Source organism: Giraffa tippelskirchi, chromosome 1, assembly GCF_054371585.1.
Source record: "Giraffa tippelskirchi isolate mGirTip1 chromosome 1, T2T-mGirTip1v1.2.pri, whole genome shotgun sequence".
Lineage (NCBI taxonomy): Eukaryota > Metazoa > Chordata > Mammalia > Artiodactyla > Giraffidae > Giraffa > Giraffa tippelskirchi.
This window is the reverse complement of record NC_137275.1, coordinates 104,378,850-104,392,754: the sequence shown is the minus strand read 5'-3', so window position 1 is coordinate 104,392,754 and position 13,905 is coordinate 104,378,850. Positions and strand designations below refer to the sequence as shown.

At 46.1% G+C, this 13,905-nt stretch overlaps 1 protein-coding gene across 27 annotated transcripts in view; it reads left to right on the top strand.

Moving 5' to 3' along the window:
* LOC145505133 (huntingtin-like) overlaps positions 1–13,905 on the top strand; it is a 33,182-nt gene that overhangs the window by 3,433 nt on the left and 15,844 nt on the right. For 18 of the 27 annotated variants that reach the window (XR_014052917.1, XR_014052915.1, XR_014052916.1 and 15 more), the window contains exons 2-3: positions 4,572–4,651; positions 13,626–13,791. Coding sequence is in view for 4 of the 27 variants with exons in the window: in XM_081486919.1 (XP_081343045.1) it covers positions 4,572–4,651; positions 13,626–13,791 (246 nt within the window). In the remaining 23 variants the exon portion in view is untranslated. Of the gene's footprint in view, positions 1–4,571; positions 4,652–5,559; positions 6,986–12,627; positions 12,865–13,625; positions 13,792–13,905 lie in introns of those variants that run through there. The other 9 variants (XR_014052908.1, XR_014052904.1, XR_014052899.1 and 6 more) reach the window with 4 other exon arrangements.

The following is a 13,905-nucleotide window of genomic DNA, read 5'->3' as shown; positions in this document are numbered from 1 at the left end:
TGAGTGCCCGTGAGAGGCACGCGCTTGTTCTCAGTGAGTCTGTCATCCCTGGAGAGGTAACCGTGGGAAGCGTTCCTTCCAGAGTGTGGTGCTGGCTCATGGCAGGGCCTGGGGCAGGAGCCCTGAGGGAATAGGGCAGGCTTCCCCGATGGCTCAGCAGTGAAGAATCTGCCTGCAATGCAAGAGAGGGAGATACAGGTTTGATCCCTGGGTCAGGAAGTTCCCCTGGAGACGGGATGGCTGTCCGCTCCAGTATTCTTGTCTGGAAAACCCCGTGGGCAAAGGAACCTGGTGAGCTACAGTCCATGGGGTGGTAAAGAGTCGGACACCACACACACACACACACACACACACACACACACATCTTTCTCACACATCTTTCTCTCTATCCCCACAGGGAGCTCAGAGGAGGAGCTAGACCCAAGCAGACAACACAGGAGTGTACTTTTATTTTGATGGGTGAAATTGGTATTCGGTCTTTGATTTTTTGCTTGTCTCATAAATTTTGCTCAAATTCTAGCATGGGGCCGCGGGTGCAGCACATGTGAGTCTTAAGGAAATCAGGCAGCAGGTTCAGAAAGTGGTATCATTTTTTGTTACCTGTATTCTTGTGGCCTAGTCCACATACGAGGAGAGAGACACAGTTCTTTTTAAAGCTTATATTTGTATTTATATTTATATTTGTCACTTATATTTATATTTGTCACTTTTCTGTTGTGACCATCTTAGATAGTGAGGTGCACTCAATTTAGTGTTTGTCAGCTTTTTCTGATGGCCATCCCCCCAGGAGTTGTTTTAGACCCTAGGGTAAGAGGCTGCCCACAGAGGGGTCATTGCCAGTCGAGCTGGGAGACCGGGTGTGTGAATGCAGCTCATTTAAGGCCTTTGTGGGTTTTCACTTTGGAAGGGAGCCATACAGAAGAGAGTTCGTTTGCCTCCTAACTTGTTGGGAGAGGTCAGTGTTCTTTAATTTTCTTGATGACTTAAGGTCTTCAACTAGGTGAGCTGCTGTAATCGAGACTTTAATGTGGTGGCTCAAAGAAGAGAGCATTTAAACTCTCATAGTACTTTCTTTTTCAAACTGAGGTCTGATGTACACATACATACACACACACACACACACACATATCTATATAGTTGCTGTTGTTCACTCCCTCAGTCATGTCTGACTCATTGCAACCCCATGGACTGCAGCACCCCGGGCTTCCCTGTCCTTCACAATCTCCCAGAGTTTGTTTGCTCAAACTCATGTCCATTGAGTCAGTGGTGCAATCCAACCATCTCATCCTCTGTCACCCCCTTCTCCTCCTGCCTTCAATCTTTCTCAGCATCAGGGTCTTTTCTTAAGAGTCGACTCTTCACATCATGTGGCCAAAGTATTGGAGCTTCAGCATCAGTTCAGTTCAGTTGCTCAGTTGTATCCCACCCTTTGCAACCCCATGGACTGCAGCATGCCAGGCCTCCCTGTCCATCACCAACTCACAGTTTGCTCGGACTCATGTCCATTGAGTATGTGATGCCATCCAAACATCTCAGCCTCTGTTGTCCCCTTCTCCTCCTGCCGTCAGTCTTCCCCAGTCTTTCCTGAGTCTCTCCCTTCAGGAAGCTTCCATAAGCCTCTTATCCTTCTCCATCAGAGGGCAGACAGAATGAAAACCACAGTCACAGAAGACTAACCAGTCTGATCCCATGGACCAGAGCCGTGTCTAACTCAGTGAGCTATGCGTCATGCTGTGTAGGGCCACCCAGGACAGACGGGTCATGGTGGAGAGCTCTGACAAAACGTGGTCCTCTGGAGAAGGGAAGGGCAAACCACTTCAGTGTTCTTGCCTTGAGAACCCATGAACAGTATGAAAAGGCAGCTTTAGCGTCGGTCCTTCCAATGAATATTCAGAGTTGATTTCCTTTAGGATTGACTGGTTGGATCTCCTTGCGGTCCAAGGGACTCTCAAGAGTCTTTTCCAGCACCACAGTTGAGAAGCATCAGTTCTTTGGCGCTCATCCTTCTTCACAGTCCAACTCTCACATCCATACCTGCCTACTGGAAAAACCATAGCCTTGACTAGATGGACCTTTGTCAGGAAAGTAATGTCTCTGCTTTTTAATACGCTGTCTAGGTTTTTCATAGCTTTTCTTCCAAGGAGCAAGCGTCTTTTAATTTCATGGCTGCAGTCACCATCTGCAGTGATTTTGGAGCCCAAGAAGATAAAGTCTGTCACTGTTTCCACTGGTTCCCCATCTATTTGCCATGAAGTGATGGGACCGGATGCCGTGATCTTAGTTTTTTGAATGTTGAGTTTTAAGCCAGCTTTTCACTCTCCTCTTTAACCTTCATCACGAGGCTCTTTAGTTCCTCTTCACTTTCTGCCATTAGGTTGGTGTCACCTACATATCTGAGGTTATTTATATTTTTCCTGGCAATCTTGATTCCAGTTTGTGCTTCATCCAGCCTGGCATTTTGGATGATGTACTCTGCATAGACGTTAAATAACCAGGGTGACAATATATAGTCTTGACGTACTCCTTTCCCAGTTTGGAATCCAGTTCACTCATCGGTACCTTTTTTAGTGTACTCCTCCCCTGCCAGGACCCTGTAAATTTCAGACCACTTTACATTCCCTTAAAGGTAAAGACTGTGGCATAAATTGAATCATCCCTGTGTACCTTGAAGCAGATGCATTGAGATTCATCCTTGTGTGTGTCAGTCGTTTGCTTCTTTCACTGCCAAGCAGTATTCCGTTACTCCGTGGCAGCTGTTTATCCATCCACTGAGACATTTGGATTGTTTCCATCCCAGCACTTTTGAAGTGAGTGACTCAGGTGGGCGGGAGGTGAAAGGCCTCTGCCTCCTCCTGCCACTCAGGACCCAGGCTCCTTCCATCCTGTCACCCTGCAGCCTTTTTGTTGTCTTTGTCTGTACGTTCAGAAACTGGGTGTTAGAAGTGTCTGTTCCAGTTGGGGGAAGCTAAAAGGAGGGGGTGGTGCCCTGGGCAAGCCACAGGCAGAAGCTCCACTCGCTGCTGTGTTCCCGTTTCATCTGTGTGAACAGTCACTTGTGTGTGCCTGGCTGCAGGGAAGCCGGGCTGTGGGACTTGTCAGCAGGAAGCTCGTGTCTGAGAAGGGAAGCACGGTGTTTTGGTGGGTGCCTAGCAGCCCACAGCACAGCTCATCAGCGAGTCTCTTTTAGGAAGGAGACCAGTGGGGGACATGGTCACCTGTCCATGTGGTGAGAGACTTACTGGCTGCTGACTGGGAGCCCCTCTCTGCACACCATGGACTTGGCCTCTCATCCAGGCCTGTCTTTCCTTCTCCTGGGCCCTGACTTTCCGCTCGGGAGACTCTTCCTTGTCCATGTTCTTCCCTGGCCACGTCTGAACTGCCTTTTGAGGGTGTGTCTTTCTTGGTTTGCACAATTGGAAGAGTCTGTTCCTTCACGTGTAGTTTTTTGGAGCCTGCAGTTGCTGCTGCTGCTACTGCTGCTAAGTCGCTTCAGTCGTGTCTGACTCTGTGCGACCCCATAGACGGCAGCCCACCAGGCTCCGCCGTCCCTGGGATTCTCCAGGCAAGAATACTGGAGTGGGTTGCCATTTCCTTCTCTAGTGCGTGAACGTGAAGTCGCTCAGTCGTGTCTGACTCTTAGCGACCCCGTGGACTGGAGCCTACCAGGCTCCTCCGTCCATGGGATTTTCCAAGCAAGAGTACTGGAGTGGGGTGCCGTTGCCTTCTCCGGCCTGCAGTTGCATTAGGGATTAAACGGAGGTGTTGGTCAATTAGTATTTTAATCTCTTTGGTACTCTTTATAGAATTCCCTCAAAAACGTAGGAGTCTTCTGGTCTCACTGTTGCTAGTTAGTACCATGTCCTGGTAGCTGTCAGACACTCGGATCCTTTTTTGGATGTAATCATCAAGCCTGATTTCTTTTTCGCTTCCTCTTTGGATCATCCCTGTCTTCTGTATTTCTCCGGTGCCTGCTTAAGAGACCTCTGAAGTCATAGGTTTGGGTGAGAAGCAGGCACCTTTTATCTCATCTTCTTGGCCAGTCTGTCTCCTTTTTAAAATTTTGACTGAACAGTCTCACTAGGAGGCTTTTGAGAAAGGCTCTGGGCAGGGTACTTGTTTGTAGCCATTCAGAGATATAGGAGCACTTAGCCATTGTGTTAATACATTCTCTCATACTTCATCGTGTGAGGCCTGTGTGGGGCTGACTCGTCCGTCCGTGTGGTTTTGCGAGGGGGCTGCTGTGTAGAGTAGGTGTTATACTATTGCGCTGAATTGAAGCTCCCTCTGTCCACGTGATCCTGGGCCAGCCCTGTTGGCGCTGCAGTTTCTTCTCTCTGCAGCAGAGAAGGCAGGCGTGTTAGTGACGCCCCCTGAGTTTTCTGTGGAGCCCAGTCCTGGAGGGAACCCGGGGTTCGGCCCACCCCACCTCTCTGACCTCAGAGCACCCTGCCCCCGCACGGTTTTACTCCTTGGAGTCAAAGAAGCTGTGTTGAATGAATGAATGAATGCCACGTAGAAATAGATGGAGTGGACAACACTAACTTCCTTTACTCTTTTTTTCCCCCTTTTAGAAAGAAAGAACTCTCAGCCACCAAGACCGTGTGAATCATTGTCTGACAATACGTGAAAACATAGTGGCACGGTCTCTCAGGTAACTGCACTTTGAACTTTCTAGTGAAAATAGAACACTTCTGTGTTTTCATCCTTAATGGGCTAGAATGTTGTTCGTCGCCCCAGTTGTTTTGAAACCTTGACGGGACCCCTCCCCCTTCTGGCGGTGGATATGGAGGATTTCCAGACACCGTAATGAGTAATGCTTCCTTCTTGTAATCTTACACCGTGTCGTTGTAACCATTTGGATAACTGAACAGCATGTTTGTATTTTACTTATTGCGGTGTGGGAACAAGAGCCTGCCCGATTACTGGGATCTCGTGGTTGCTTTTCTTCTGCGCTCTGCCCTGTCCGCCCTGTGGGGGTGCTCCCTGCTCATCACAGCTTTGGGATGGTGGGATCATGGGCGTTAACCGGAGGCCCACCTCCCTGGCTCAGGCTTTCCTGTGGGGTGAGCAGGCAGCACCTTCTTGTATCGCTTTTTTGCTGATTCTCCTCCTTCTCCTCGCTTTTTACTGTCTGTCTCTCTTTCTGAGTACTGTTCCTTGTATCTGTGGGTGGTAGTTATTTTAAGCCTGTCTCTAAATGAGTGAGTAGGAAACAGATGTGCTTATGGTTTCTGAACTCCGTTACTCGGATGGGACGTGTGAAATACTTCTCTTGGAGTAAGTACTTTCTCTTGGAGTAAATCATTCATGTTCTTCTCCTGTTGGGAAGGGCTCTTTGTAATCTATTAGAAAAACCTCTAAGAATAATCACCTTGGTTTTCGTACTGACAGAAATTTGGTGATTCATTTATTTTTAGTGGCACATTGCCACTTGTATTTTATACTTGCCACTTGTATTTTATGCTTTCAAAGTGATTTCATGTAGGCTATTTCATTTTAGTTGAACTCAATGCCATTTTGAAAGACAGTGTATGATTACTGTTTTCATCTAATTTGTAGAAATATTGTGGGAAGAAATGAAGTGACAAGTGAGAATATGTGCTGAAAATAAGAATACAAAAATTCTAAGTTAGCATGCTCTTGTAGACAACAGTACTAAGTAAAAGTAGGGGAGAAGGTTTGAATTCTGTCTCCGCTCCGAATAAGCCATGCAGCTTCGGACGAGGCCAGCTTCTTGGAGTCCCTGTGGCCTCGTCTTTGATGTGTAAACTCAGTGTACAGAGCTCTTGTGGGAGGAGCGACACCCGTGGGACGCTGTTGAGAGCTGCGTGAAAGTGCTCATGAGCTCCTGAGAGGCAGAAATCCATCCTGTGGTGGCGCACGTTGTCCTGCAAGCCGCCATGACTCTTGTGTGAATGGACGTTAGATGCCTGGCAGACCCCCGGGGCCTGCTGCTTCCTTCGCACAGCTGTGCTCATCAGCCTTCCAGCATCCAGGTCTCAGGAAGGAACACCTCACATCGAAAGCTTATGGACCCAGAAAATAGACCTTTTCCATTCTGAGTGCTTCATGCCTTACGCTTACTTTGTTTCTTAATAATTCCCAGTGGAGTTGATGGACTGTTGGCTTAGATTCACACCTGTGTGTGGGGGCGTGTGTGTGTGTGAGTGAGTGTGTGTTCAATTGCTCAGTCATGTTTGACTCTTTGCAGCCCCATGGACTGCGGCCCACCGGGCTCCTCTTATCCATGTAATTTTTCAGGCAGGAATACTGGAGTAGATGCCATTTCCCTCCTCCAGTGGATCTTCCCCACCCAGGAATTGAACCTGCATCTCTTGTGTCTTCTGCATTCAGGCAGATTCTTGACCACTAGCGCCACCTGGGAAGTACGTTGAGATATGTTAAGACTGGTTTGTGGTTCACTTTGCCATCGTAAATCGGGGTAATCGCTGTTAATAGTTTCTCCATTCCTGTGTCTGTTCTGTTTTTATGGAGTAACGCTAATGGTCTTTGCGGTGCTTGTGCTACGTAGGATCAGATGAATGGGATATTTTTTGGAGGCAGAGAGGTTGTCTTTGGTCGCATCAGATCAAAGAACGTGTTTGTTTTAAGATGTTCTCCATACTTTTCAGAAATGTCGGGTTGTAGAGCTGCAGTGGATCTTTTATACACAGGTAATGATTTAGGAAGTCTTCGTGGCTGGCGTTTCCTGTGGTCTCTCCTCTAATGTACCTGATCTCTGGTACGTTCTTCAGCTTCTGTCAGGTACTGATGTTATCTCTCGGGGCTTATTTCAGGCAGCTTCTCGAGTCCTTGAGGTGTGTTGTGACTCAGCCTACTTCAGCTCTCAATTTGGTGGTCTGTCCTGCTTCCTACATACGCACGAACATCAGAATCACCCGGAAAATTTGTTAGAAATACAGAAACGAAGATAACCTCACTGCCCTCTTTCCCCAGCACTCGGATGTTTTCTGTCCAGTGGAGGGTGAGGATTCATTTTTAACTTGTTTCCTTTTGGGAGGACCTCGACACCCTCGTCTAAGCAAGTGGCCTTGATGAGGTGGTTGGGTAAAAATAAGTGTACAGGAATCTATAGATTTCCCATTCCCATATATTAGCTTAAATCTGTTAGAAAATATAATGCTTCAAGATCCAATTCATAGTAGCACCAACATATAATATTTGAAGAAATTGACAAGAGATATGCAGAAACTATGGAAGGACTGTATGGACTTCCCTGAAAGGGACAGATGACTACTGCTTTTTCAGCGTGGGAACAGTTCCTTATCATAAAGTTAAACTTTCTCTAAATTAATCCATAAATTTAAAATGAGCTTGATCAGAATTCTAGTAGAGATATTTTTGAACTTGTTCATCTGCAAGAATAAATACATCAGTTTTAACAAACAAAATCTGAAACCATCAGTAATTGGTGAGACCTGGTGTTCATGACATTAAAATAGCTCTTAGACATTAAAGAAGGTACAGAATATGTCCTTACCTTGCTTACTCTTCAAGCTCCAGCTCAAAAGCCATCTCTCCAGCATCACTTCTTGGAGCTCACCTTGACATGTCACGGGCCCCTCAAAGGAACCAAGGTCACAGCCATATTCTGACTCTCTCACTGCAGTCTTGGTGCATTTCCTCCCCCACCCTCCAACCCTCACCGCCACACCTCCCCCCATCCCACCCCTCTAGGCCATCACAGAGCACCAAGCTGAGCTCCCTGTGTTATATTATACAGCAGGTTCCCATTAGCTCTCTAAAAAAAAAAAAAAAAAAAAAAATTGATACTTTAGAATGGGAAAAAGGGATGATTAGATATTCTTCCTCTATAGAGGTAGAAGTTAACCTGTAGAAAACAGACAGCAATCAAATAATTCTTGTCTGTAGAAAGGCCAATTAGCTGTGTCCAGTAAAATACAACTGACATTGCCCTATGGATAGACTGAGTTTTCGCAAATTCATTTCAGCATTCCCTTCACTTCTCCTTTGAACAAGTTGTAACATCTTAGTGCTTCATTTATTATTAAGTGAAACAAAATCTTTGATATGCATTCATTTTATATGTGTAGAAAATCATGATTTTATCTTTAAAAAAATTATTCTTTCACCTCTGACATCACCTTCCCCACCCCATACCCCCTATCTATCCTCAAACCTGACAATTTAACTTTCTAAATGTATCTTGTGTCTACTCACTTCTCTCCATCTTACTTGCCACCACCAGTTTGCCTGAATCATCCATTCTAGTCTCCTACCTAGCCCTCTTCCCATCCATTCTCCATCAGCAGCCCGAGGGATTTCATTACAATACAAACTGTATGATTTCTCCGCTCTGCTTAATCTTGTCCAAGGACTTCCCACTTATTTAATTTTTTTTAAATGTTTACTTATTTGGCTGTGTTGGGTCTTACTTGCTGCACGTAGGATCATTGATGTTCATTGCAGTATGCAACGTCAGAGTCTGGTTCCCTGACCAGGGATCAAACTCAGGCCACCTGCATTGAGAGTACAGAGTCTTAGCCAGTGGACCACCAGGGAAGTCCCCCCATTTCTTTGAGAAAAAAGACCAAGGTCCTTGCAGTGCCCTCCCACTTTCTACATGACCTGGCTCCATCTCACCCACTGCCCCGCTTTGTTACCATACTTCTGCTGCACTGAACCTCCTTCAGTTCCTCTGTGGAGTTAGGAACAAAGTGTCTTGCAAAGCATCTAAGGATGGGGCTGGTTGCCAGGACAATGTTCTATGTGATTAGAGAGTTGGAAATTCAGTCAACCCTTGTGCCTTGTGGATGCGTGGATGCTGGACCACTTCACCAAGAAAGTCCTTCGTGGGCAACTGAAAATGGTTGATAGTTTTCACAGGTCAGTCAGTGCAAGAAGTTCTCAGTAGCCTGCTAAGAGATGTTTGCCTGCAGCCAGGTCTAAATTTTTTCTTTTTCTCTTGGAAACAGAAACAGTTTCCAGTGTGGAATTGTGAGCCTGCGAAGGTTGAACTATGACCAAAAAGAACTGGAAAGGAAAAGAGAAGAAAGCCAGAATGACCTGAAAGGCTAGTACAGTCCTATTTCTTGCTTCCCAGTGTATAAGCAGCCTCAGTGATTTCCTTATTTGAAAGCAAAATTCAGGAAATGCTTTCCTTGGAGAAAACACACCTCGCATAATTACAGAGGAGGGAGGGATGGAAAGGACTGTTTTTGAGATCGTCGTCTGTGGCCAGAGAACTTGTGCTCTGTCCTTGGGCTCACGTTGGTGTGTAGGTTATGTGAGAGTCTTGAGGTGAGAGCATTTCCCCCAACTCTAGAGGTTTCCCTGTTACTGTGCCATGTGTCCTGTTCTACTCACAAATGCTGCTGCACGCTGCAGATAACTCCAGAGCCGAGAAGAGCAAAACATGCTGTTCACGCATTGAAGTGTGCAGAACACTGCTCTGGCCTCTTGTCAAAGGACTTGAAGAGGCAGCGTGGTCCTGTGCCCAGGCTGGAGGGCGTGGCCTTGAGGATGGAGTAGGAGCTTCTTAGCTGGGGAGGGAGGAAGGCGGAGGCATTTCAGTGACAAGGCTGGTGGGGAGGCCGAAGGGGACGCGGGCTGTCCATGTAGGGTCTCCCTGGAGGGGTGTCCCCGCTGTGTGGTGCGCCTATAAATGCTTGAGTACAACGGAGCGATTTAAAATAAGGTGTTAGCTGTAGGATTTCCCTGGTGGTCCAGTGGGTTAGACTCATCCGCCTGCTAACGCAGGGGACATCAGTTCCATCCCTAGCCTGGGAAGGTCCCATACGCCACGAGGCAGACAAGCCCTCATGCCCTCAAACCTGGGCTCCACAACAGGAGAAGCCGCTGCAACGCGAAGCCCGCCCATGATGACTGGAGAAAGTCTGCACACAGCACCAAAGACCCATCACAGCCAAAAATAAATAAAATAAAGTTTCAAAAAGGATATTAGCCATTAAACTGAGGGCAAGACCTCCCAGAATGTTCAGAAAATAGATCGCTGATAACAGTAACAACAACAAGACTTATTGAACGAGTCCAGGTACCTTCAGAGGTTCCTTCATTTAATCCTTACTATAGCCCTGTGCATGTAAGTGCCGTTTTCATCTCCAGTTTTTACTAAGAAGGAAAGTAAAGATAAAATACGGTTGGAGAGATGGCCCATTTGAAGGCTCGTCTAGCTGTGATTGAGTTCATTTGAGTCATAAGAAAACCAGCAGCCAGCATTTATAGTATACGTTCCTTTACCTGGGCTTTCCTGGTGGCTCAGATGGTAAAGCACCTGCCTGAAATGTGGGAGACCTGGGTTTGATCCCAGGTTGGGAAGATCCCCTGGAGAAGGAAATGGCAACCCACTCCAGGACTCTTGCCTGGAAAATTCCATGGATGGAAGAGCCTGGTAGGCTACAGTCCATGGGATCACAAAGAGTCGGACACGACTGAGCAACTTCACTGGTCCCTTTACAAGGGCATTGGAAGTGAGAGCTGTGCATCTGTCTCGTTTGTTTTCTGAATCCATTTTAAACCTTTTTACACTTGACAGACGCTGTCCTTGAAAGTCATTGGTGATCAGCTGGATTTATTTGCACAGAGCAGCTATTTTTAGCACTGTGCTAGAGTAAACTTTGCAACTTATTTTACTTAACTAAGATCTTACCCCCACAGACACCTCTCTAATATGCTTGAAAATATCTTTGTTTCTCTCTTTTTAAAATGAGACAACGACAATGACTTAAAGAAAAAAGGCTTCAAGATTATAAATAAGAGGTTTATATTGAATTGAACAAGTTGTCCAGATATGGTGCCAATTCCTTTTTGTGATAGGAAAAAGTACATCAGCAAACACTCAAATGAAAAATAAAGAAAGAAAAAAAGACACTCAAGTCTGTATCTGAAACATGTTCATGCCTGGTGCACATTCACATTCTTGTATGTCCTTTCGTTTCTGATCCGGATCCTCATTCTCCATTTCCCAGATAATCACGTCATCTCTCTTGGGCTCACTTAAAGAATGAATTCTAGTAGGACAGTCTCCATTAGGATGGAGAGGGGTCAGGACATCCGTGTCTAAGCACAGTAGGTTGGCTGCGTGCTGAGCCGTGTCCCCCGGCACTTAGGAGGTCCTGGCTTTTGTCAGCAGCTGAGGGTCAGCATCACGTAGGACTCCTTCGCTGCAGCTGTAGGTGCGCAAGGGGAACACATCTTTCTGAAGCTCCTTTCCAAGCTGTTGTTCCCTGAAGCGTGCTTGTTTGGAGTAACGACCGAGTGATCCGTCGGATCCTCTCCATTGGCCTCAAGGAATATGCAAACAACCTCGTCGAGAGAGGCGTGCATGGGGCGCTGCTGGCCTTGGATGAGAGGTTTGACTTCAACGCGCTGGCCCTCTTCTTACAGATCCCCATGCAGAACACACAGGTGCGACCAGCCGCTCTCGGGCACAGCGTGCAGGCTGTCTCCCGATGCAGATGAATAGCTGTTTCCCCTAGTGGAGACCAAACCTAACACCTCAGACAGCTGGTACCCTCGTTCCTCACCAATTCCCTCACGGGGTAGTCCCCAGTCAGTGATGCTTCATGCCTCCGTGTTCGTGCCTGTCCATTTTTCATTCTCTGTTGGAAGCATGATAGTCTTTCATAAAAAAAGGGGAACTTTCATTCAAGGCAGTGTGCTATGAGAGTGACATGTACTTAGTTCTTACACGGAAAGAGATGTACTCTTTGTGTGCCAGAGGAAGGTTTTAGTAATTTTGCTTCAGTAGGTAATTGCCCTGTGTGGTTCTTTTTGACTCGTGTGCTCGTTTGAGAATGAGGGGACATTTTTGTTTTTCTCCAGAAGGTTGTGTGTCTTGTGTCAGTACCGTGATCCCTCCACCAGCACCAACCCACAGGGCACACTTTGTGTGTAATTTCCAAGAGCCCACGGCTCCCTCTTCTGAACGCTCCCTCCATAGACAGCACGTTAAACCCCTGACTTCAAACAATATCACAGTTGAATTTTTTTTTGAAGTCTTGGTTTAAAAAGCAATTGTGGTGTGCTGATATGCAAATGAGATTGTGGAAAGTTTTAGGGTGCCGTTTCTTTATAATTGCAGGCTCGTGCTGTCTTGGAAAGAGAGTTTAACAACCTCTTGGTCATGGGAACATACAGAAAGTTCAATGAAGTAAGTTTTCAGCTTAGTGATTTTTAAAGTTGCCTTAATATAAATTATTTTATTACACTTGCATGAGCCATGTAGCCAGGGTATCTCTTCTAAATGTGGAGATAAATTTACTTTACAAGTTAAGCTTTGCTCTTAATAATTTATTAACAGATGAGTCATTAAAAAACTAGTATCTTCAGTAAGATAGAGGGTGGGTTAGTTTTTGGTTTTTTTTTTTTTTTTTTTTGCTATTTAAGTGTTAGTCCCCTCCAAAAATATTTTATATTAAAACATTGGTTTCCACTTAGGAATGGTGTCTGTGAGTTGTGTTTTGGGGAGCAACTGGATGGCCTTACCCTATTCTAGGGCCCATCTACTTTGGGGAACTGCTTCATAAGTGTACTGAAAACACACAAAACATTGATTTCTCCTGACACACAACTGTGACTCGTTCACTCCCACACTATAATTCTTCTCTTCATTGGACCTTAAAGGAGACTTGAGTTTGACAAGGAGAATCGGACACCTGAAGAAACACCCATTGGCTCTGTCCCACCGTGAGACAGAACTGGTTACAGCTTGGAAGCAACCTAGATGTCCATCAGCAGACGAATGGATAAGGAAGCTGTGGTACATATACACAATGGAATATTACTCAGCCATTAAAAAAAAATACATTTGAATCGGTTCTACTGAGATGGATGAAACTGGAGCCCATTATACAGAGTGAAGTAAGCCAGAAAGAAAAACAACAATACAGTATACTAATGCATATATATGGAATTTGAAAGATGGTAACGATAACCCTATATGCGAGACAGAATAAGAGACACAGATGCATAGAACAATTTTATGGACTCTGAGGGAGAAGGTGAGGGTGGGATGTTCTGGGAGGATAGCATTGAAACATGTATATTATCATATGTGAAACAGAACACCATTCCATGTTCGATGCATGAGACAAGGGCTCAGGGCTGGGGCAATGGGATGACCCAGAGGGATGGGATGGGGAGGGAGGTGGGTGGGGGGTCCAGGAAGGGGAACACATGTAAACCCATGGCTGATTCATGTCAATGTATGGCAAAAACTATTACAATATTGTAAAGTAATTAGCCCCCAACTAAAATAAATAAATTTATAAAAAAAAAAAATGTTTCCATGGCAAATGACAGTGTGTGGTATTATATAGCAAGAGGCGATTTTTCCAAGATGAGAAATGAAACCTGCTAACTGTCAGGAGGAACGTCCACCAGGGCAGCCAGGGCGGTTCAGTTAGGGTCCAGTCAGGGTCCTGGCACGTGGTTACCCCACCCTGTGCCACGCTCCTCTATTCCCAGTTTGGACAAATCAGTCACACGGTCATCACAAATGGGGTCAAATACACGTGGACAAAAGTGCAGTAGCAAACTCAGCCATTTTAAAGGGCTGGTGGCTTGGTGTTTTTTTCCTTTGTTTTAAAATCTGTCTTGTTTTCTGCCCTGTAACTTCCCAGGACGATGATAAGAGCTTTAGGAGAGCACCTTCTTGGAGGAAAAAATTCAGACCAAAGGATGTCCGTGGCTGAGCTGCTGGGTGTGCCGAGACTCTGCCCGCAAACTTCTGGGTCCCGTCCTCTCCGTCCTCGCCCTCGGTGCCGCCAAAGGAGACGCAGCCGGACGGTAGGTGACAGGTCGAGCACCTTGCGCAGCCCTGGGTTAAAATGCTGATGAGCTGGAATGGCCTGCTTCCCAGGTTACAGGACTCTTCAGTGCCATTGCATGCCCAGGGTCAGT